The following is a 25726-nucleotide window of genomic DNA, read 5'->3' as shown; positions in this document are numbered from 1 at the left end:
AATGGGAATTTAGAAAAATTTGTGATCACTGTGGGTCAGAATTGTAGGAGATTTCATAAAGAAATAAATTATAGTACCAATATTTTTTTACTTAACAGTTACTCTGTAAAAGAAGGGTAGCCAGGAGTCCTCTTTTGTACTCTGAACTTGGCCTTTGAGTAGAGCCTCTCATTATCTCTGACAGTTGTTAGGAAAAGGGACAGAATAACAGTTAAATCCATCCACAGCTGATGCATTTATTTGATTTGTATATATGTCCATACATATGTGTGTGAATATGTATTTGTGTGTGCGTGTCTGCATATGTGCATAGAAAATCAGGCATGATAGATGTCTATTTTCCTTTCTCTCTTGTTCCCTTCTTCCCTTCCTCTCTTCCTTCCTTTTATTTTTTCTGCTAGTATTACTCAGACATGTGACATAGAGTCAGGCAAGCGTGAAATGTGCAATATTTCCAGTCTAAAAAATAGAATAGAAGCATAGAGGAGCTAGCTGTTTAGGGAGTTTCCCTTTAAGAGGCACTATACCTGAGTTATAGATTCTTCTAAATATATTAAACCATAATCCTGTATCTAAAGTGCCAAACACAGTGCTAGCACATACTAGATGCCTTGTAAGCATTCTCTTCTCCACCTTCTTCACAAACCTTTGGTGTTCAATCTAAGAAGAGAGAAAATGCCTCATGGGAGGGGGCTGTACAAAAATGAAAAAGACTGAGAGTTGCATATTTGGAAGAAATTTGATTTTCAACAGCCAATTCTTGAAAACGTGTCAATATTATAGTGACTGGGTCAGTTACTATGGAAGAACTCAACTTGGAGAGAAAAAGACAATATGAGGATATGAAGAAATACATGTGCATCTAGGGCAAATCACATATGCTATTAAATATTTGGGATTTAAAATATTTCTGTGGTATCAGCTTTCTTCCGCTTTTTGTTCTTAATAACTTTAAAACAGTTAAAAATCTTCACAGCCATTCAGACTCAGACTAACTTAATTGAAGACAAGACTTCAGATTCAACCCCACTGAATTATGCATTTTTTAAAATGATAATTTTCCAAATTATATTTTACCATGGAAAATTTGTAAAATAAGTGAAGGAGGTATAAAACAAACAAAGACTTGAAATCCTACATGCAGAAGAAAGCTTGTTAGTATTTAGTTCCAAGTTCTCTCAGTGTTTTTTTTTTAATTTTTTAATTTTTTATTTTTATTTTACTTTAGGCTCTGGGGTACATGTGCAGGTCATGCAGGGTTGTTGCATAGGTACATACATAACCAGGTGGTTTGCTGCCTCTATTCATCCTTTGGCTATATCTGACATTTCTCCCCATGCTATCCCTCCCCACACCCCACTGTCCCTCCCCTAGCACCCCCCACAACTTCCCCCAGTGTGTGATGCTTCTCTCCCTGAATCCACGTGTTCTCATTGTTTAACACCCGCTTATGAGTGAGAACATGTGGTGTTTGGTTTTCTGTTGTGTGTCAGTTTGCTGAGAATGGTGGTTTCCACATTCATCCAATTCCCTACAAAGGACAGGAACTCACCGTTTTTTATGACTGCATAGTATTCCATGGTGTATATGTGCCACATTTTCTTTGTCCAGTCTATTATCGATGAGCATTTGGGTTGTTTCCAGGTCTTTGCTATTGTACACAGGGCTGCAATGAACAGCCAAGATAGACAAATGGGATCTCAGTGTTTTTTTAATGCTTATTTATTTTGTAGATATTACATATTTGCTTAGAACTATATTTCGTCAATCCAAAAGTTGCATATTTTGCAGTGTGACCCAGTTTGCAATCATTGTTCCCTTTCACAATATTTGAGGTGGGCCTAGGGAAAAGGCCTGTCTTTGAACCTGATTGAACACTCTGTTCTGGGGCCTCTCTCTTCTTTGTTGTCATCCCCAGAGTGTGGAAGCCTGGAGACTAGCAGGGGAGGGCTTCTGCTCTGTGCTTGGGGGAGAAGACTGTGGGAGCAGCTGCTCCTCTGAGAAGAGATCATGACAGCTGGCTGATACAGAGGATCTTGAATAGCTGACTGGATGGGATTAGAAATAGGAAACAACTTGAGTTCATTGGCCCGTGTCCTGAGATTCATGCTCAAGCATAGCAGCAGGTTAGGATGTGATATGACGTGAAGGTGGTGGACCACTAGGCCAGGAACAGAGGCAGGGAGAGAGAAAAAATACCAAGAGCTTCTATAGATAGAGTACTGAAATCTTCAACAATGTCTCTCTCTTCCTGAAACTTGCTGGGTATTGAAATGACTGAATGCTTTTATTTTTGCTTGGCCTTGGTGCCCCCAAGCATCTGGGTATAAAGGGCTAGGGTGGCAGCATGTTAGAGAGACAAGATGTTTATCCTAGAACTGCTTTGTCTGCTTATGTTTATTTGGGGTAGTTTTGGTGAGTCTGGTTGAAATTGTAGGGGACAGGATTAAAGTCTCCCTTCCCCAGCGACCCCTTGCTACTTTTACTGATTATTTCTTTGAAGCCCAGAACTCTTGGAGCCCTGTTTCAGTGATGGTTCTTATTCTGTGAACTGACTAGGGATGTCACACCATGTCCCTAAGCCATGGTGGCCTGGGAAACCCATTCCCTTCTATGTTGGATAAGTAACCACAATACTCCTTTATTCAGTGTATGTTTATTAAGCACCAACCATGTGTTAGATACTGTGCAGAATGCTGTGGATTGAAGACTAATAGAAATAGTCTTTGTCCCCAGGGAACACAATGTATGGAGAGGTAGATTTATAAAGAGATTATTAATATTAAGCCTTAGAGGTGGAAGTGGGATCATACTGTTTGTCCAGTCATGGGAATTAAATAGTGGGTAAGTTCTAATGAATGATTGTTGAATGATTACATATTATGTTTACCTACTTAATATAGCCTTTAATCAAAAGCAGAATTTTGTATATAACCTATTATGGAAAGTTTCTCATGTTAGTATTTCTCATAATGTTATTTGTGTGTTGAAATCTGATCAACATGACTTTTCTTTCTTGCTGATTTTACAATGAGTTGTCATTGGAATAGTCCTTTTGACATTATTGCTTTTCCTTAATTCAACATTTTATCTCATTTATAATCTAGTGAACTGGGAACTTGACTTGAAAAGCTGCTCATTGTATTATTTACCTAATGGTCTTTAGAGGCAAGTTTCAGGAATGTAGCAACAATTCCTGAGACTCTGAGTTGGGTAGACTCATTGAGTAAAGGTTGTTCAACTTTGGTAGAAGGTGGGTATGGGTATTGGTAGATTTGTCAAGCTCCTCAGATTATCAGATACTTATCATGGTTTGAGAATCATTAGGAACAATAAGCTATTATTGACTTTCTGTGTGTCAATTACAATAAATACATATTTCACAAACTGCAAATTTAACAGCAGTGAGTCTGCCACGGTAGACAAAATTGGGTCTGGCTTTTGTTGATCTTTTTAGAGTGAAATAAAATTCTTAAATTTACAGAAATTAGCTAATTCTCTTAATTTCTCTCTCTCCCTTGTTTCTGCTTGCCTTCTCCCCCTCCTCTCTGTTCCGCTTAATGTCACCTCTCTTTCTCCTCCACTCTCTTCCCTCTCCCCACCCCTTTACACTTTATGATCACACAGGTAAGATGGTGTGGTGGTCGGGGGCAGATTTATGACCACAGGGGGACGTTGTGTGTGCTTCTGACCTGGCTTATTTTCAGTAGATCTCTAGGGTGTAGTTCTCAAACTATAGCATGCATTAGAATCACCTCGAGGTCCAGTTAAACCCAGATTGCTGGACTACATATCTGCTTTTCGGTTCAGTACATTAATATGGGCCCAAACTTTGCATTTCTAACAAGTTTCCAGGTGTTGCTGATGCTGCTAGTTCAGGAACCACACTTGAGAACCACTGATCTAGGAGATTCCCTTGCTATGTAAAAACTATTATTACTTTTTGAAAAAGTAAATTTGGGAAAAAAATATTGGAGGATGAATTCTCATTTGAAATAGCCATGACTGTGTGGAAAAATTTAAAATCTGCTCTGTTTTTAAGTATTTTCCAGGAGGGATACAATATCTTTCCTAATAACTCATTTGAATTGTTTTTCAGTAGAAAAAACATCCATTATATAGACTTTATCTGCAACTTGCCTTATCTTTGTCCTACACTTTTTGAACTTGGAAAGGTGATGTCACATGGCAGTTGAAGACAATTGTCAGTCTTCTCTATTTCCTTCCACCCCTGATCCCCAGTCTAAGAGTATATTACTTTAATACCTCAGTACTGACATTAATTTAATTTTGATAAATGAAAAGATGCTGAATGTTGAAGCCAGCTATCTTTGATGAAAGAAGGATGAACTCTTTTCATCTGTACAAGGAAGATTTTACAGAAGATACCCAAATTCCTGGAAAGAAGTTTATCTAATCCAGACATTCAAACATTAAAGACAGAGTGACTTTACTTTAGCATGCCTTTTAAAAATAAGGCTTTATGTCAGAGACTTATTTGGGTACATTTTGATGCCAATTATGTCATCCAGTAGTAAATTAATGGATCATGTGATACCTAGTCTATAGTTGTGCAATTTTTTCTTGGACCTCAAGGGTCAATCCTAGCCCATTGATTTGTTTTGTTTTACTTTTGATTTTTTTTTTTTGATTTACTTCTTAATTGAAGCTGTATTTAATAAAAGTACATGTTTTGAAATATGTATACATTGTGGAATGTGGCTAAGCCAGGCTAATCAATGTATGTGTTACCTTAAAGACTTCATTTTTGGGTGTGGTGAGAATATTTATAATCTACCTTAATATTTTTCAAGTATATAAAATACTGTTATTAACTATAGTCACAATGTTGTACAATAGATCTCTTGAACTTATTCCGTCTGTCTAAACAAAATTTTGTGTCCTTTGACTAACATCTTCCCATCCCACCTCCAATCCTCTAACCCTTGGTAACCACAATTCTCTACTTCTATGAATTCAGTTTTTTACATTTCACATGTAAATGAGATCATGCAATATTTGTCTTTCTGTGCCTTGCTTATTTCATTTAAAATAAAGTTTTCCAGGCTTATGTTGTCACAAGTGATAAGATCTCCTTTTTTAAGGCCAAGTAATAGTAATATTTCATTGCATATATATACTAGATTTTCTTTATCCATTTATCCATTGATAGACATATAGGTTGATTTCATATATTGGATATTATGAATAATGCAACAAATATGGATGTGTAAATATCTTTTTGAAATCCTACTTTTAATACTTTTGGATATACATCCAGAAGTAAGATTGCTGACTTACAGGGTGATTTTATATTTAACTTTTTGAGGAACCTCAAGACAGTTCTCCATATTGGCTACGCTAAATTACATTGCCAGTAACAGTGTGCAAGGGTACCTTTCCTCCACAGCCTCTCCAACACTTTTAAAACCTTTCATCTTCTTGATAGTAGCCATCCTAATACGTATGAGGTGATATCTCACTGCGGCTTTAATTTGCATTTTTCTCATGATTAGCAATATTGACAATTTTTTAATATACCTGTTAGCCATTTATATGTCTTCTTTTGAGAAATGTTTATTCAAATGACTTGCCCGTTTTTAAACTGATTTGTTTTCTTCCTGTAGAGTTGTCAGAGTTCCTCACATGTGTTGGATATTAGCCCCTTATCATGTGTGGTTTGCAAATATTTTTTCCCATTCTGTAGGTTTTCTTTTTGGTCTGTTGATTGTTTCTCTAGCTGTCCAGAAGCTTTTTAGTTTGATATAATTCATTTACCTGTTCTTGGCTTTTGTTGCCTGTGTTTTTGGGTTCATCCAAGAAATCATTGCCAAGACCAATGTCAGGGAGCTTTTCCCTTATTTTTTCTTATAGTAGTTTTATGGTTTCATATTTTACATTTGAGTCTTAAAGTTTTTGAGTTAATTTTTGTTTCTGGTCTAATATAAGAGCTTAGTTTGAGTCTTAAAGTTTTTCAGTTAATTTTGTTTCTAGCCTAAGAGTCTAATTTTATTCTTCTACATGTGGTTATCTAGCTTTTCCAACACCGTTTATCAAAGAAATAGGCTTTTCCTCATTGTGTGTGCTTGGCATCTTTGTCAAAAATCAATTGACTGTAAATGCTTGGATTTGTTTCTGGGTTCTCTGTTTTGTTTCATTGGCTTATATGTGTGTTTTTAGTCTAGTAACACAATGTTTTGATTAGTATAGCTTTGAAGTATGTCTGAAGTCAGGTAGTGTGATGCGTCTGGCTTTGTTCTTTTTGCTCAAGCTTGCTTTGGCTATTCAGGGTCTTTTGTGGTTTCATAGAAATTTTATAATTGTTTTTTTCTATTTCTGTGAAAGGTGTTACTGGAATTTTAATAAGGATTGCATCAAATCTGTTTATTGCTTTGGATAGTATGGTCATTTTGACAATATTAATTCTTCCAGTGTATGAACACAGAATATATTTCTACTTATTTGTGTCTTCCTTATTTTTTCCATCAATGTTTTATGATTTTCAGTGTATAGGACTTTCACCTCTAGGAAAAAGTGAGTCCTAGCTTCTATGTAGCCCAAACCTTGTAGGGAGAGACCTCTTAAATAGTAGAAATATATCTTACATTTTCAAATTTTACAAAACTTATGTTAATATGAACATAATATTTCCTTCAGGGCCAAAGTGGCCTATGTCAGTGATGGCCTCAGAAGGTAAAGTTTCATTAACATCAAAGACAATTCATTTCTAATAGTATTCTAGGCCCTTAATATGATTGCTGATACATTGTAGATGTCCCCGAAAAAAATTGTGAATTAATGAATTCTTTATCAAAGTATCCTCAAAGCAGTGTGGTTTCCATTCTTTTTCCTTTTCCTTCATTTCTTTTTTTAGAAAACTGTCACCTGGACTGGAGTACAGTGGCGCAACTTTGGCTCACTGCAGCCTCAATCTCCCAGACTCAAGCAATGGCTTGCACTACAGGTGGACTCTATTAGGCCCAGCTAATTATAAATTTCTTGTAGGGTTAGAGTCTCTCTATGTTGCCCGGGCTGCTCTCAAACTTCTGGCCTCAAGTGATCCTCTCACCTTGGGCTCTCAGTGTGCTGAGATTGTAGGTGAGAGCCACCACACCTGGCTGATCTCCATTATTTTTGAGCTACTTGATGTAACTATCTGTGACTTGGTGTTGAACATACATCAGCACCAGAAAAACCCAGAAATCAAACCAACCAGTGTTTTTTATTTTAAAAATCAATGACATGTTCATAAGAGACTTCCCATGATAAGCTAAGGAGATACACAGTAAAGACAAAATGGTGATGAATGTCTTAGGTCAAGGAGATGTTAGCCAGATAGTTCTGACAAATGAGACACAATGCGGCTTAGATTAGAATTCTGTAGAAACCATTACTCTATCTTCTAATTTTTAGAGGACAGAGGGCTGGAAGGTTTTGAATGGTGGATAATTTTTGCTAGTGCAGCCCTCAAATCGGTAAGATATTAGCAGAGCTTTGGGAAGTCAGGTGATGGTGGACTAAGAAGCAGAAGAACCATCTGCTACAGTCTGATCCTGAAGCATGGTCTGAGTGGACAGAGTTATTTGTCTCCTTTGCTCTTGAGTATGTGTGGGTATCACAAGTGTTTCTGCTTTGAGATTGCAATAAAAAGCAAGTGAAGAATAAATAGTTGCAGCTACCTCTTGACTAAGATCAGTGCAGTGGCTTAGGTCTTCCCAGAGATCCTGAAAGAAAATATAATAAAAGAAGATAATTAAAGAGGTGGGAAAAGCAATTTAAAGATATTCACAAACATTAGCAAAGCTTTTCTGTCTAGGTGCATTGGCTCATGTCCCAGTAGTTTGGGAGACCACAGCGGGCAGATCACGAGGTCAGGAGATTGAAACCATCCTGGCTAACACAGTAAAACCCTGTCTCTACTAAAAATACAAAAAATTACCCAGGCATGGTGGCACGTGCCTGTAGTCCCAGCTACTCTACTTGGGAGGCTGAGGCTGGATAATCGCTTGAACCTGGGAGGCAGAGATTGCAGTGAGCCTAGATCGCACCATCACTGCACTGGAATCGCACCCTGCCTGGGCCACAGAGTGAGAGTCTGTCTAAAAAAAAAAAAAAAAAGAATTATGGTTTGATTTGGGACTTGTGAGGTGATCATTTAAAAGAAAAGAGGGGTACCAGTATTAGCCCATTGTATCCCTGATCAATATAGACCACCCATTCCTTTTAAACAGTTTCTGCATCATAGCTAGTAGATTGCCTAGGGAAAACAAAGTATCATTTATAATTGTTATTTGAATATTTTATGTAAAACCTAATCTTCTGAAGACTTAGAGAAATCATTGTAGATTAAAATAAGAAATAAAGATTTGCATTTATAAGAAATTAATGATAGTTCTCAAATTGAAGAAACATTTAGTGCTGGGAGAAATAAATACAAATTATAACATCTATCTGATGGAGTTTTGTTTAGATTGCTTCTGGTGATAAACCATCTATAATAATCTAAATCAAGGCCTGGTGTTTGCCATAAATTTGCAATGTTTAGCATAATTTTCGTTTGCATTTCATACTAAAGTGACACCAAGAAATATGAGATTAATAGTTATTAAGTGAAACTGACTTTCATGTCTGTAGTCATTTTTAGAAACAGTTACGTGTAATTCATTTAGGGAGCAGAAAAAATTAATTTGCAGCTGTGGTGGTATCTAGCACATTAAAACAAAGAGGGAAGTGGTATATAGGAATAAACTTTTGAAACATAAGGGTGAATTCATTTTTAACCCTGAATTTTGATTAAAAATTTTGATTCATTTTTTAACCCTGAATCAAAATTCAGGGTTAAAAATGAATTCAGGTCACCACACTTTTGTTTGTTGACTGTAGAATACTAATAGCTTAAAGAACAGAAAAGTTGTTACCTGTTCTCAAATTATGTCATAATCCTGGAGAGTTGAAGCTTATCCATACCTGAGGGGACAGAGGGTCAGACAGCTGCCGCTGCAGTATGGTGCCTTTTATTAATTTTAATTAGTGTTTTCAGTAGGAAGTGTCATATTAGATTCTGATTTCTAAAAAAGATACATTATCTACTTCCTTTTGTTTCACTGCACTACAAATCAGCAGTGGTGTAGAAGTTAAATTTTATAGAAAACATTTTTTTTTTTTTGAGAAAACTGGCCTCAGACTTTCTGAGCTTAAAATATAGTTAATATTTTATAAACATTTATTATATGCTAGCCATGCTCTAAATGCTTTATACATGTTCAGTTATTTGTGTTGTCTTACAGGAGCCCTTTTCAGGTAAAGTCATGCATTCAGTTATTAGATATTACTTACTGAATACCTTCCTGTGCTAGACATTGAACTAAGTGGGAAGCATTAATGTTTTAGAGGAGGTTGGAGAAAAAGGATTATAGTTGAGTTTATAAAAAGTTAAGTCAGGACTTCTGGTCAATATGATATTGTAAGTTCATATTTTGAGGCTTCGCTGCTCAAAATATCAATTAAGGGTAGATAAAATATTTTAAAAACAAAACAGTAAAACCACATTATTATTATGTTAAAATTAGAAATTTAGTTGAACCAGAAAATATTCAGAAATGCCAAGCAGTGATGAGTTGGGATATGTGTGGGCTTGCTAAGTACTGGGTCTGGAAGCAGAGGTGGCTTGGATTTAAGTGGTGAGGCTTGAAGTGTTGGAGAAGAATAATAGTGCCTTAAAACCAAACTCATGGCTGGGTTAGGGTTAGCTCATGCCTGTAATCCCAGCTCTTTGGGAGGCTGATATAGGTGGATTGATTGAGACCAGAAGTTCGAGATCAGGTTGGGCAGCATGGCAAAACCCCACATCTAGAAAAAAAGATAAAATTTTCACAACATGAAGCTAGAAACTGTCCCTTATCCATCTCACCTTCCCCACTACTGCTTCTTGGGACACTGAATTCCAGGAAGCTGACACCTGGTTTTGGATTGGGCACTCTGCACGCCAGGTGGAGGGGACTATAGGTCAACCAGTGCTACCGGCTGCGAAGAAATCTCACTGTGCTGGGATGTAACATGGTACTTTTAATTTTTTTTTCTTCCATCCTTAAAACATATCACTAGTAGATTCCAAAGTTTTTCAGTCACATTAACTTACTAACTTATTTTAGTGTAGTTTAAAACTTATATTTTCAAAATCTGGCTTTTCTTTTCTGCCATCACACACAAGAACTAGAGCCCTGGTAGCCAGACAAAATCAGTAAGACCAAGGGCACAGGCTAGTTGTGGTCTGGTTCCAAGATGCCTCCATTTTCTCTTATTTCCTCTAACAGTCCTAGCTTCTTCTGGGTTGAGATGGGTATGGAAGAAGCTGAAGGATACCAATTTTCTGTTAGTGATGGAAATAATACCTGGTGTGACTTGGATTCGGTCTGGGTTTGTCTGAAATTTTTGCCTTTTATCTTAGGTGCTGTGCCAGGTTTCTTGGAGGAAGTATTTGGCTCAACCCAGTCTGTCTCTGATGATCATCACAGAGAGGGGCAGCCCAGTCTCCACTGGACTCCTGCCAGTGGTGCACATGCCATCCCTTCTTTGGTGGGATGTGTGATTGCTTGATCTAGCAGCCCTGTGGCTCAAGGTCAGCACATTCATTTGCTTTCCTCCTTTCCCAAGTCTTTTATTATAAAGGGAGAAAGAATTAAGGGGAAATGGATATTGATTGTAGTAAGTCTTGTTTTCCAGTTTCTAAAAACATCATGCGGGGAGCTGTCTTACAGTTTGTTTTGGTGACACTCTTTAGAGTGTTTAGTGCCTTTCCTTTTTGGTTCTAGTCTCTAGCCACAATTCAAAATCAATTGGCCACACATGGTGGCTTCCCTAGCTGTCATGGCTCCCACCTGTAATACCAGCACTTTGGGACGCTGAGCTGGGTGGATCACCTAAGGTCAGGAGTTCAAAACCAGCCTGACCAATGTGGTGACATCCTGTCTCCACTAATAATATAAAAATTAGCTGAGTGTGGTGGCACATGCCTGTAATCCTGGCTACTCAGGAGGCTGAGGCATGAGATTTGCTTGAACCCAGGAAGCAGAGGTTACAGTGAGCTGAGACTGCACCATTGCACTCCAGCCTGGGCAACAGAGCAAGACGCCAGATCAAAACCAAACCAAACCAAAACAAAACTGTCTAGGTATGGTGTCTCATGACTGTAATCCCAGCACTTTGAGAGGCTGAGTCAGGCAGATCACCTGAGGTCAAGAGTTCAAGTCCAACCTGGTCAACATGGTGAACCTAGTCTCTACTGAAAATAAAAATTAGCCAGGCATGGTGGTGCATGCCTGTAATCTCAGCCACTTGGGAGTCTGAATCAGAAAATCACTTGAACCTAGCGGGCAGAAGTTTCAGAGAGCCAAGATTGTGCCACTGTACTCCAGCGTGGGTGACAGAGCTAGACTCTGTCTCAAAAAACAAAGAAACAAAAAACAAGTTAACCAGAAAATATCTCCTTAAAATACAGTTACGCTAGATAGATAAGGAGAGAAAGAGTGAAGAAGAATAACTTCCCAGTCAAGATAAGCCTGCAAACCAAAATCCAAAACACAGAAAACGAATTGCAAGGATGGCAGTTATTAAAATCATTGCTCGGATTATCAATTAATTCCAGCAGAAATAAAAATATTTAAAGTTATTTAAGAAATCAAATAAGTGTTAAATCCTGAAAGAAATAAATGAAATGGCATGCATGCGCATGTGCACGTGCACACGCATACACACATACAAAATATGAGATGTGTGCATTGTAAGAAAGATAAGCAGGGAAATCTAAAACATAGATTGATGATTTAATTAATTATTGACTATTAAGTCTCTGTTTTAGTGTGTCATTTGGTAGATGAAACATGGTATATATATTTTTTTCTTGTTTGAAGGAATAAAGCTAATGTATACTCTATTTCAACCCAACTGTCTAACATGTACTGGGTATACTGCAATTCAAATCTGACACACACTATCCTGGCATTAACACAGATCCCATAGTTTAAAGGCAAAGTTCTCCACAAGATTGTTCCACTTCAGGTGACAACTGCAAGTCTCAGGCTGGGGCCCAGGCTACCAATGCTTCTTAGTAACTGTAAATAAGTTTGGTGCTTTCCATGCTCTTCTCAAGTTTGGAAAGTCTGATAATTTGCTATTATCAATATTTTATTATTAGTTGTTAATACATAATTAAGAAATGTATTATATTTGGGGTTATAGTTTTATTGTAATGGGTACACACGAGGAAGAACAGCCATATGATGAGCTGCACAGGGCAAGGTCTGGGTGAAGACAGAGCTTCTGTGTCCTCTCCTTAAGGAGTCAGGACATGTCATCCTCCCAGCACGTCAGTGTGTTCACTAACCAGCACACTCCCCTGAGCCTCAGTGTCCAGAGTTTTTATTGGGGTTTCATTACATAGGCAAGATTGGTTGAATCATTGGCCACATGATTGAATATAATCTCTAGGCCACTTTTCCTCCCTGGAGATCAGGTAGCAAAAGTTCCAATCTGCTAATCATATGGTTGGTCTTTCTGGTGAATGGCCTCCATCCTCAAGTTATCCAGGGACCCACAGTGAGCCACTTCATTAGCATAACAAACAATTAGTTACCATATTAGCATATCACTCAGGATATTTCAATGGTTTTTGGAGCCCCATGCCAGGAACTTGAGACAAAAACCAAGTTTTTCATTATATCACAATGAATAACTTTATATTCTGTCAAAAAATAGCATGCATTTAGGTATAAAATATAAAAAATTAAAATATTAGAAATATAACTAGGCCAAATAAATTGTGGAAAAAGGAGAATATAGAAAATATTTTTCATCCAGTAGACATAAGAAAGAAGAAGAGAATAAATACAAACTGCTAGTAAACAGAAGCTACAAAATGAGAGGATAAAATAAGTACAGTTATACTTGTAATGAAAATGTAATGAAAGCTCTGTTTACCTATTAAAAGATACAAGCTAAAAAATTACATTTTAAAAAGATGAAACTATTGACTCTAAAAACTATATAGCAAGATTTAAGGTAACAGAACCAAATACAGCTAAGAAATTCTGACCAAATGAAAGAGGATATAAAAATGTTAACATCAGACAAATAAATTTTATGGTAAAACAGTACAAATACAAAGTATGTTATAAAGGGTTAGAAGAAATACTACATAATGATAAAAGACCAATTCACCAAATATATACAATAATCATCAACTGGTAAATCCTTAACAAAAATGGCCCCAAAATATGTAAAAATTAAACTACCAGAATTATAATCAGTAAAGTTCAAAATAATTAGTGGGAAATTTCAAAACATATATTGCAAAATTTTCCAATATATATATACCAATATGTACATTCCAACACTTATCAGGATCCAAAACAAGGCAGAGAAACACATTTAGTAAGTATAAAGACTTATCAACAAAATGTACACTCTTGAATATGTGTATGTGGGTATACAGACAAGTTCACATATCCATGTTTCTATTAGTACATATTAAATACACATGTATATAAAAGTTTTAAACACACAACTACGTGATTTTTCTTTATATTGAATGATAGATTATTTTAATAGATTTTGAAGAATCAGTATTATCCATATGATAGTCTTTGACATCTGTGTAACCTAACCAGAAATCAGTTAATACCTTTTTTTTTTTTTTAAACTTTATTTTAAGTTCAGGGGTTACATATGCATGTTTATTATATAGGTAAACTTGTGTCATAGTGTTTTGTTGTATATATTATTTCATCATTCACATATTTATCCTAGTACCCATTTTTTCTGTCTCTCTCCCTCCTCCTTAACCTCCACCCTCTCGTTCCGCAATATCTCCAATGTGTTTTTCCCTGCTATATGTCCATGTGTTCTCATCATTTAGCTGCCATTTGTATGTGAGAACATATGGTATTTGGTTTTCTGTTCCTGCATTAGTTTGCTGAGGATAATGGCCTCTAGCTCCAACCATGTTTCTGCTGAGGACATGATCACATTCTGTTTTATGTCTGCATAATATTCTGTGGTGTATGTGTACTATATTTTCTTTATCCAGTCTATCATTAATGGGTGTTTAGGTTGATTCCATGTCTTTGCTGTTGTGAATAGTGTTGCAGTGAACATACACATGGATGTGTCTTTATAACAGAATGATTTGTATTCCTCTGGATAAATACTTAGTAAAGGGATTGCTGGGTCAAATTATATTTCTGTTTTTAGGTCTTTGAGGAATGAGCGCACTGTCTTCCACAAAGGATGAACTATTTTACACTCCCAGCAACAGTATATACATGTTCCTTTTTCTCTGCAACCTTGCCAGCATCTGTTATTTTTTCACTTTTTACTAGTAGCCATTTTTACTGGTGTGAGATCATACCTGGTTTTTCTCTGTGTTGGAGGGAAAACTTTCCCTGTATTAACTTATGTCTGAATGATCAGGGGCTTGTGAATTAATTGACAGCAGACAAATTAATAGGAGAAAAGTTTAACTCATGCATGCAGTAGTGCCCTATAGGGAATAGGACATGGAATAGCTGGGGTAAGGGTTTATATCCGTTCTTAGTAAGGGAGACATTTAGGACTTCAAAGGATATGAGTTTCTAATGAGAGGTGTTTACACAAATTCTTTCTGAAGTGTCCTCGTGCCCAAGGTTTGTTCCCTCCCTGACTGGAGACTTTTGGGGGTCGGAAAGGGGAGTAGAGAGATAGTGGTATTGTGGCAGCTGAGTCTCGTAAAGCTTTGCTACAAGAGGGAGAGAAAAATCCGTCCATCTCTACATCCCAGATATAGATGTGTCCAGACATGAGAACTCTAAAAAAATCTCTGTGGCTTTCTATGCACTAAGAATAAGATCAAAACTCCTTGGCCTGGAAAGCTCTTCCCATCCCACCAAGCATCTCATCATTCCAGCCACTTTGTCTTTCCTTCAGATCCTCAGGAGGCCAAGCTTTTCTCCCTTTTTAGAGCCTCTGCTCATTCTATTCCTTCTATCTGACTGGCATCCCTGGCTTTTCCATGGTTGCCTTCTTTTCATCCTTAGGTCACAGTGTCACCTCTTCACTGGAGCCTTTCCTACCTAATGAATCTTCGTAAGCTTCTCTTATCTCTGTTCTAGCACCTTAATTGCTTCTATCTAAGCATGCTTCATTTTGTATCCGCTTAGGTGTTTTTTATTTTCTCTCTTTTCTATTTAGATTGTCAAATCAAAGAGAATATGGACTTTTCGTTTGTACCTTCTGCAGCTGAAACTGTCAGTGCTGCACCCAGGTCGCCTCTCCCTTACCGCTGCACACCTGACAGGCTTCCAGCTCACAGCATTGCATTTCTTTGCTGGAGGACTTACTTTGGTTTCTGGAAGCTGACTCTGCCTGCTGTGCTTTGGGCCTGAAATACTAGGGAGGAAGCAGCTTTTAACCAATAGCTGACAGAAATAAGTGTGTATATGCCCAGGTTCCCTTGCCCTTCAACACCTCCAACGTTGGCTGGCTTGATAATGAATCTTTTATTTGCTAATTCTCCTTCCTTGTTTTATTCCATCATACTCTGACTAGTGTTTTCTGCACCACCTAAGTAAACTATGTATACTCAAATCCCGTGTGGGGAATGCTTCTGGAACAATGCTTTACACACACAGGCACACAGTAAGTATTTGCTGGATGGACAGATGGATGGGTAGGTAAGTGGGTGGATGGGTGGATGGCTGGATGGATAGATGAGTGGATAGATGAAGATTGCAAAGTGGAGTTCAAGGTTGGATGTGGTGTAAGATTTCAAACAATTGACAAAAAAACCCAAAGGTACTGTGAGCCCTTTCTAATTAATGCTGTTGTCTCATAAAAAAAACATATAGCACATAAAGATGTAGGCATAGCAGTTTACAGAGAGTCTAATATGGAAATATTAAAAGCTATAGTTTTCTTTAGGACCATTGTCTAATGCTTGATGATTTTATGGATACCTGTCTTATGCGCAGTTTTTACATTCATTGTTTTATTACAGTACTGTGTTTACCTAAAGTATTAAAATGTGCTATGCAAACTCATAAATAAAGTTCAACTTGAACTTCACTTAATTTAGGTGAGGCTAATCATCCAAACAATCACCTTTCAGAAATATATCTAGAAGTGAGAATTAGGTTGTGAAATCAGATGATGATATTTAGAGGCGCAGAAAACAGTGTTAACAAAAAGGGACTGCAGTCGCAGGGTGATGTAAAAGATATATAGGTAAAAAGAATAGTGCAAGACAGAATCTTGCTCTGTTGCCCAGGCTGGAGTGCAGTGGTGCAATCTCGGCTCACTGCAACCTCTGCCTCTTGGGTTCAAATGATTCTTCTGTCTCAGCCCCCTGAGTAGCTGGGGCTATAGGCACATGCCACCACACCCAGCTAATTTTTTTTTTTTTTTTTTTGTGACAGAGTTTCGCTCGTGTTACCCAGGCTGGAGTGCAATGGCGCTGTCTTGGCTCACTGCAACCTCCGCCTCCTGGGTTCAGGCAATTCTCCTGCCTCAGCCTCCTGAGTAGCTGGGATTATAGGCACGCGCCACCATGCCCAGCTAATTTTTTGTATTTTTAGTAGAGACGGGGTTTCACCATATTGGCCAGGCTGATCTTGAACTCCTGACCTCGTGGTCTGCCTGCCTCCACCTCCCAAAGTGCTGGGATTACAGGCATGAGCTTCCGTGCCTGGCCTTATCAGTATTATTATTGTGTCACTGGAGAAGTTCACAGAGCTATTTAAGGGGTGGACTACAGCTTCTGAATCAGAGCTCATTTCTATTTTTAGATGGTTATGAATGTAGAGACTATGCCAGACTGTGAGCTACTTGAAGGCAGGAACATCAAAATCTGAATCTTCTGTTATATTCCTAGCAGGGGCAGTGCATGGCATGTAAGTGATCTTGAATGCAGGAAAAGCATGAGTGGTTGGCACAACTGGCTATTACAATTAGTGTTATTTTCAAATGTAAAACAAATCTTACGAACTAGTAAATCATTCATCACTAAGTAAAGCATTCCTCAAGTCACAAAAGAAGACTATTTAAAAAATTGAATTTTGGCACTCCAGGCTATTAGTATTAGTTAGCCTTATTCATAGAAAAATTAAAGATAATGGGTCTAAATTCCTGTAAATCTGTACAAAATTTCTGTAAGGAAATATTAATATAATGATGGTGGTTGAAAAATCTCTGTGTTTAAATAAGAATTACCTGAGAAACCCAGTTAAACATGCAGAATGAAAATACTGTTCAGAAATCATTTCTAGGAAAAATTTAACTTCTTTGATAAATTGGTTTGCTTTTTTCCCATCAGTATTGAGAATCCTGCAATTTTTTTAAATTTAAATTTTGTCTACCAAAGCACTCAGAACTTAATTTACAACTCAATTTTTCTAACTTTGTGGGAATTTATGATGTTTATATCCACCTTCTAAATTTCTTCTGGTCTTTAAAGTTTATTCTGATTTTTCTTTTTCCTGGTGCTTGTGTTGTTTTTGTATTGTCTGTATTTTGCTTTCTTACTTTATGTATTTTTTTTATAACATGTCAAGCTTTTTGTGGAAAATGGAGAAATCAGTACTTCGTGTATAAACATATTTATTTACATTACCACTCTTCTTTTTTCAAGGCCAAATGTTTGTGAAGAACAGTAACTGACTGTGGTGGGACTTGCACACACATGTTTGGGCATTCACGCCCATTGTCAAGCTCTGGAAACAAGGCCATGCTGGCTCAAGTTGGTGTGTGAGCTGTGAAAAAAGGTAAAAATGCTTCTGTTCTCCTTGATTATTAGAAACCAATACCAGACACCTCAAATGCACCTACATATTCATCCAATAAATTTTATGCTCATTAGGTAAATGAGCACAGGATGTGACTACCAAGAGCATTTAGAGTTATTTATTTTTCTTCAGAGACAAGATATATTATTACTTTAGACCTCATTTATGTCTGAGGTATGTTGGGTTAGATGCCACTAATTTTACCTCATGGCATGGTACACCATTGAAAGCGAAAGATCAGAAAACTGACAGAAACAAGGAATATTGTGTTGGTTTGCTAAATTTAGCGCGACTTGGATCCAGGGGACCTACAGTCGTGAACCAATGTCTGACCTGCCCTTGGTACTCTTGTAACACTTTGAAACCTAGAGCTTCTTTAACTTTATTATGGCCTTTGAATCAGGATTAACTCTGCAGGCTAGAAAAGTAGAGAAAAAGCAAGTGTCCACAATGCTTTTTAGGAGTCAAGGCTTCATGCAGACTTTTTTTTTTTCCTCCAAAGTTTTCAAATAGTTTTATAAAATATCTAAGAACCTCTTAACACAAATAGTTGATGATGGGTTAAGGATCAAAACTCAGCATACTTAATGTTAAAAAAAAAGAAGGTTTCAGTAGTTTCAGGTTAATGAATAATTTATTATTACTACTATTATTGCCAACAGAAAGTGAGGGACATTTGTAAATAATTGGGTTTGCCATTGTATAAAAATACTGGATCACTAATAATATAGGACTGAATAAAATATTATAAGAGTAATTTATAATTGTGGATGTTTACATATTCATTGTGTGTGTGGAGGGGTATATATTGAACCTTCAGATGAACAGTTTTTGGTCTAAACTTAGGAATTTCGTGGTTCTTTCTTTTTTTTTTTTTTGGTTAAGAGATAGGACCTTGTTCTGTTGCCGAGGCTGGAGTATAGTGGCATAATCAGTCTGGAACATCTGGGCTCAAGTGATCCTTCCACCTCAGCCCCTTGAGTTGCTGGGACTAAAGGAGTGTGCCACTGCACCCAGTTAATTTTTTAATTTTTATTTTTGTAGAGACAGGTGTCTTGCTGTATTGTCCAGGCTCATCTCGAACTCTTGGCTTCAAATGATCCTCCCAGCATGGCCTCCCAAAGTACTGGGATTACAGCTACACTAGATTACAGCTACACCCAGATTACAGCTAGAATTACAACTACACTAGGCCAACTCAGAACTTTTATATGATGTTTTAATCAGAAAACTTCCCCTGGACCTTCCCAGCTGTGTGGCCTTAGGCAAGGTTCCTACATTTCTCTGTCTTAGTTGTAGTGTTAAAAAAAATAATGCTGTAACATGGATATTATGAAGATTAATTGATTAAGTCTTCATAGATAAGATTGAACACATGTGACACAATGCTTGGTACATGGTAGGTACTCAATATATGTTAGGTAGTATAATGCCTTAGCAGAAAAATTTATTTTCGAAGAAATTAGAATGCAAATCCTATTTATAGGGTATGTGATGTGTTCATTAGTGTACTTTTTTTTGAAAATTCCTTTTCATTTTTTTTATACTTCCTCCATGAGTTTTAATCTTTGTTGATAATGGACTGAATCAAATAAAATCCATTACCTTACAGATATTTGGGAAAACAAACATAAATAAGTAAAACAGATTTTATATTTTTATTCTTGAGAGATTAGTGGTTTTGCACATTTTCTATATGATGATGAGTTTGGAGTGCAGGCACTCCAAACTAAGATTCTTTTCATCCCTAACTCACAGCAGGTTTGTTTGAAGATGTTCAGCATCTTTGCCATGCTCATATCTGTTTTGTTTGTATGTAAGTATACAAACGTATACTTATGTTTTGATTGAAGAGATGCATGAAACAAAATATTAGGTTACAATTCCAGATGGTGAATAATTGTTATAAAAACAATGCAGCCAGTGAGTCCAATATTTGAAAAAAGAGAAAGAGCAATCTACATTGGCTTGGTGGGAAAAGAGAAGTTAGAGAAAGTGTAACTTGAAATTGACCTTGAATAATGAAGGCAATTTGGACTAGAAATATAGTGGGTGGCATATGAAAGGGAGAGATATGTTAGTACTTTTGGAATAAAAAATAAAGAATAAAAAATGACATTGACTTGACAAAAAGGAAATCAGCCTGTTTGGAGATATTTGCTATTATGTTCTGTGGATAGGTCAGCAAAAATAGCTCAATGTTTTCAAACTTTGGTTTATTATTTCCCCCCTAAAGAGCCTTTTAAACTGTTTTTTTTTCTGCAGCTTCCTTCTGTGCCATGAAATTTTAATGCTACACATATTCTTTAGATCCATTTATGTACTGTGTTCCTTTGTAGGGTCACACACCATTGTATCAACTAAGATTCTTCTCATCCCCCAATCACAATAGCTTCTTGTCACCTTCTTGTGGGTGATATCAACATGGTTGAGAGTGGATACTTTAGTGGAAGCAACCTATGAGGAGCTTTCAAATCAGAATGAAAAGCATGTTCCTCATTATCTTTCAAGATTTCATTATTCTCATCATAATTTTAGGTTTTATTGTTGATAGCTTGAACTATCCTTAGGATATTTTATACCATGGGATATGGGAGTCCCTCTTAGTTTTCATTAACCTATACCCATAATGAATCTTGGTTGCATATTGTAGTGAGGTGTGTGTCTGTATAATATATACAAATTAAACATTATATGCACACATATACAATTATCTATATATACATATACACCTATCTCTCTGTCTATAAACATACATATATGGCAGGATTTGAATTAGAAAAAATTTCTAGTGGGTTTGAGATAGCTTTGCCTTCAGAGGGAACATTATATCTCCCTAATTTAGATCCCTGTGTTTGTTAGGACCCACAACTACACCATCTACAGACAGATGTACAACATAGAGCAGCAGCCTGTCTACTGGTGCTGCCCTGGTTGCAACCAGTGTGATGAACCGGGATGACTACACTGTAAGTTATCATTCTTCCTGTCTAACTCTGTTACTAGAAGGAATGATTTCACTTTGTTTTGGACTTCAATAATACTTGTCAAGTTTTTCAGCATCTTTAGAATCACTGCAGATTCAGAGCATCTATTTGAGCTGAAAATTCACACATGATGCACAAAAAAACCTTTCTGTTAAGTGTTTCTAATGGAAGGTCACAACTCGGCACCCATGAAAGTGCTGCTTTATATTCTGTCTCTTTGTTTAAAAGCAGTTGATTCAAAACCAGACAGTTTACACCTTGACTTCCATTTCCCTTTTCTGTTTGCCCCTTTCCCATTGCATCAAATCTGTAATCCACAGTTGATTCAAAAGTCTGGAGGGAAATCATCGTACTAAATCTAAATGGGATTTCTCAACTTGTGCTTGTCATGATTAATTGCAGAACTCTGGAGGCAGTTTACTTTTTAAGATGAGGTATGCAGTCCTTTTGCAAACCTCTGGTGAGAGTATTTCAGAACTTTTGGAGTATGTTTGACAGCACTCAGGTAGCAGAACTAGTGGCATTACATAGTTTATTCATACCAGGAGAAACGGTTCAGTTTAGCAAACTCCTTTACCTATATTATGTATTTACGGTTATTGCAAAGTCACTTAAAATGCTTCAGTGTGTTGCAATCAATGCAGCACCACAGCACAACAATTCATCTCTCTTGCTATTCTGTACCTTTGGGAGTTTGTTGGCATCCGGTTTCCTTCCCCAGTGTGCTTTCTGCCCTTGAAACATCTTCATGAAGTTGCCACAGGCTTCTCATGTTAAGCAGGTTTAGTGGTGAGGGAGGCACCAAGGGTCACTGTGAATTGCATGCAGTACGAGGCCACTGCTCTAAGCTTATTGAAAACATCTGCCCACAATGTTACTAGCTTAAACTGGTTTAAGCTCAGTGAAAATATCTTCCCATGATGTCATCTTAACTATGTTATAAACTCCTGGAAGTTAATGACTATGAGATGAATTATTTATGTTGTTGTATGACACCTATTAGTTCTTATTAGCATTTTTTGTTTGATTTTTAGATTGTTTTGGCCAAACATTCTTATCCCTGGAATTTTTTTTAGACCAATAGTTCTCAAATTTGAATGTGAATACAGATCATCTGGAATCTTGTTAAAATATGGATTCCAATTTACTAGGTCAGGGGTGGGCCCGAGTTCTGCGTTTCTACAAGCTTGCAGGTGATACAGTTGCTCCCACACAGAGTTCTGCAAGGTTTTAGACAGTAAGGCCTTAACTCAATGAAAACATAATTTAACCTTGCTGTGGAAGGGCTGGTGGAAATCTCTGGATTGGTGCCTATATTGATGATTTTCTTTCTTTCCCTCAACTGTATTCCACCCTCTCCTCATTCAACCTCCTTTTAGCTATCTCTGCAGTGGGAACTTGTTTCAGTGGAAGCAAATGCTCAGGTGGTGAAGGCCAGTAGTGCTAGTGTTCAGAGGGATTACATGGACCCCACTGTCAATATGGTGAGTCACCAGCAATACAATTTTACAATGATTTGGTGCTGTCTGCTTTGCTTTTAGGGGTCAGCCAAATTTGTCAATTCAGACTAATGGCTGGGTTCTTAGGGGTTTGGTGAGCATTTAAAATTAGCCACTGAGCAAAACCTCTAGCTTACAGTGTAATCAGGCATCACAAAACATGGTTGTAGCTTAGTTTTAATTATTCACCATTAGAGTTCAAAGGGGAGCAGTAAGTACAAAACAGTTCATTTTGTTAAGGAAATGGAAGCTTAATAATAAGTAAACCTCATTCTGACCTCAGATGTTATATCCTTCATGGAGTCATAGTCTGAAATTGCCGGTATGGTATCTCTGAGATCTCTGTGGTATGTGAATGAACAAAATAGAATTAACATTAAGTTGTTAATAAATTCAACAAATTTATTAGCCATACATTTATTAGTAATTCATAACTAAACCCAACTTATTAGTAGATTTAGTACTTTCTTGCCAAGCAAAATACCTGAAACTTGCATGATTATCAAAGTTTCAATACTTGGCAACCTAGTTTTCAAGGTTGGAACTTTATCAACTGTCAGTTGTGGACAGGTACATTTAAGATGTTTCTTGTGCAGGAAATTTCCAGCATGGCGGATACTTTATCCTTTACTGCATCTGTCATAAGACTGGGTGATTTCAAAAGGCTTTGTTTTGACTTAGTCATCTGATTCTAGTCTCTAGAGGACATGAATACATCTATATTTATCTTTTCAGAGCAGGAAAAACAAAATAAAACTTTCCTTGTAGATGTTAAAGAAGTAGATAGAAAAAGCTAACCAAAATACTGCATTCATTATCTTCTGCTGACATGTTTGCTTTATTGTATCCATTACTTGAATCTTTGTAACTGAAATTGGAAGGTTGCTGAGAGCTCATCCCTCATGCCCATTTGTCTGCAATGCCCTTGGCATAAGGTTAAGGCTCACGTTTTCCATGGGTGACCTCACAGTTATTCTTTGAAATTAATCCTGATAATCTCTTTGTTTGCTAGTTTTGTTTTTTTTTTGTAACCAAATTGTGAATTAAAGCTGATTTTTAACCTGAATTTATTCTTTGACAATGGAATACTGATTCTGAAACAGTGGTCAGGGGATGCTTTGAGCTCTAAGGTATATTTTCCACTATTTTCATTATTTTTAAGAAGCTAACAAAAATTGTAGATTGATCCATGTTAACAAATTGTTTGCCTTTAAAGAAAGTGTTTCAATTACATGTGCAACACTGGTTCCCTTATCTTGATTGGTAGCTGGGATGGGCAATTACACATATCATTGATTCATTAAGAATTTAAAAAATCAATTATTACTTATAAATTCATTTGTTTTAGTAGAGCAAATCTTACAAAATATCAAGTCCTGGAGGGGAAAGGTAATTAAAAAGACATATGGTAATGATAATGGCCCAGAAATTATACCTGGATTTATTTATTCTTTATTTTCTATACTAGTAATTTGATATTTTCATTATTCCATTTCTTAACACTTTTATGTATCAAAGTAATTAAAATGTTTTTTGAAATTCAGGTAGCTAGTATTCTTATTTTTCAGTTTGAGGTTCGTGAAAATACTGGATTATTTGAGATCAGTGTTTCTTTTCCACAAGTTTGTTTGCATAGCCTACAATTCCAGAAGTCATGAGAGAAGACCAATGATACAAAATGCTTTTCAGGACTCTGCATTGCATTTTGCATATTGTTGTTGCCCAAGTGTGTTTACCTATAGATTTTGACAATGTGTCTTCTCTTATTTTAGATTTCCTATTGCATTTAAAAAGAAATTGATGATATACAAAAAAAGTTGATGATTCAATGGGAATTCAGACATTTCCTACATGGTATTGCATTTCATTTATTAAAATGAGATATCAAAAAGTATGTACATTTCAGAGGGTTTTATGAATGAATTTTGAAGACTTCCTGGGAAATCATTCAAACATTTGGGAAACAAGTGGAGAACCGAATTAAGAAATGACATTAGTTGAGTCTTGAAGGAAGATTAAAAATTAAAATCAGCAAAGACTTTTTAAAAATAATGTAGTTGTTAGGATATGTAGTCTATCAAACAAGTTGATTATAGTCTGGTGGCACTGCATATAACCTAGCTGTTTTTCAGTGGGTGGATTTGTGTTCTGATGTACAAGTACATAATCCTTCACCTGATCTCTCTCTCTCTCTCCATATATATATGTGTGTGTGTGTGTGTGTGTGTGTGTATTTATTTATGTATATACATAAATATACATACATGTAATATATATATCACAATAAGAATAGTTTTAATTTTGTGTTTCAAATCATATAAATATCATATAAATAATAATTGAAGTGATAAAAATAATTTAAATCAAACAATTTAAAATTATTAAAAAGTCCATTATATGCAATAAAAGACAGTAAAAATATACAGTCCTATCAGCTTCAGATAACTGTGGTGGTCATTCTTTTACGCCTGTTTATATTGATATACACATAAAATATTAAAATATCCTATGTACCATTTGTCCTGAATGTTCGTCTTTTTTTCTTGCCTTCCCTTTTCTTCCCTTCTTTTCCCGTCACACATCTCCTCTGCCCAGTAACCAACCTGTTGAACACTCTTGTATCTTTCTCTGAGCCCATGTAATCATATACAAACACATGCGTATTTCATAATATCAATGTACCACAAATTTTTGACCACCTCTTTATCGATGGATATTTATTTTGTTTTCAGTTTTTTGTCACAATCAGTGCTGCAATAATGTGGCGGTTTTAATTTTGTGGAACAAATTTCTAGTAGTGAGATTGTTGGTGTCAATATATAGGTATAGTTTTAATTTTAATATACTGCATTTAAGGATCAAAATATTCATTTAAATTATTTGTAAGCTGTTTTATGGACATGGTAATGGCTTTACTAGTTTATTTGATTGGGATGGATTAAAATCTAGGTAAATCCTAATTATTTACTTTTTAATATGCTAATATAAGGAATCACTGCATCTTATTTCAAATCTGGGAATGTGATACATTAAAGTATCTAGGGTCAGGATTATTGGTCAGGATTATTATAAACATGGATTGCTCTTATTATTGGGTAAACTTGACCTCATTTGAGATACATGGAAAAAAGAAGTCTGGAAAATAAAACCACATAGCATTTTAAAAATGGAGAAAAGACTGTAGTCCTAAAGAGAGAAGAGTCATGCTAATAACTGAGAGAAATGCTTGAAGTTAATAATGATTCTAAAATTGCTGATGTACTTAACTCATTTGAAAAATCTGCCTCTAATAAAGAAAAATGAAGAAAATGAATTTGGACAATAAGGAAGTAATGAAGAGCTTTCTAAAATAGCTATTGATTAAGGGAATCAAAAGAAATACTTTGAAGATTTGAACACATGCAAATCAGGCTAGATAGCTGGTGGTGAA

General features: G+C 36.3%; 1 protein-coding gene across 10 annotated transcripts in view; it reads left to right on the top strand.

The window, feature by feature from the left end:
• Nucleotides 1–25726, top strand: part of LOC116538657 (EGF-like and EMI domain-containing protein 1) — a 624824-nt gene that overhangs the window by 42505 nt on the left and 556593 nt on the right. For 5 of the 10 annotated variants that reach the window (XR_004263733.1, XR_004263732.1, XR_004263736.1 and 2 more), the window contains exons 2-3: nt 17657–17789; nt 22189–22281. Coding sequence is in view for 3 of the 10 variants with exons in the window: in XM_032261144.1 (XP_032117035.1) it covers nt 17657–17671 (15 nt within the window). In the remaining 7 variants the exon portion in view is untranslated. The other 5 variants (XR_004263737.1, XM_032261154.1, XR_004263734.1 and 2 more) reach the window with 4 other exon arrangements.

Source organism: Sapajus apella, unplaced genomic scaffold (genome assembly GCF_009761245.1).
Source record: "Sapajus apella isolate SASKATOON/1434 unplaced genomic scaffold, GSC_monkey_1.0 scaffold4, whole genome shotgun sequence".
Taxonomy (NCBI): Eukaryota; Metazoa; Chordata; class Mammalia; order Primates; family Cebidae; genus Sapajus; species Sapajus apella.
Note: the sequence above shows the minus strand (reverse complement) of the source record. Positions and strands in the feature narration are given on the sequence as shown.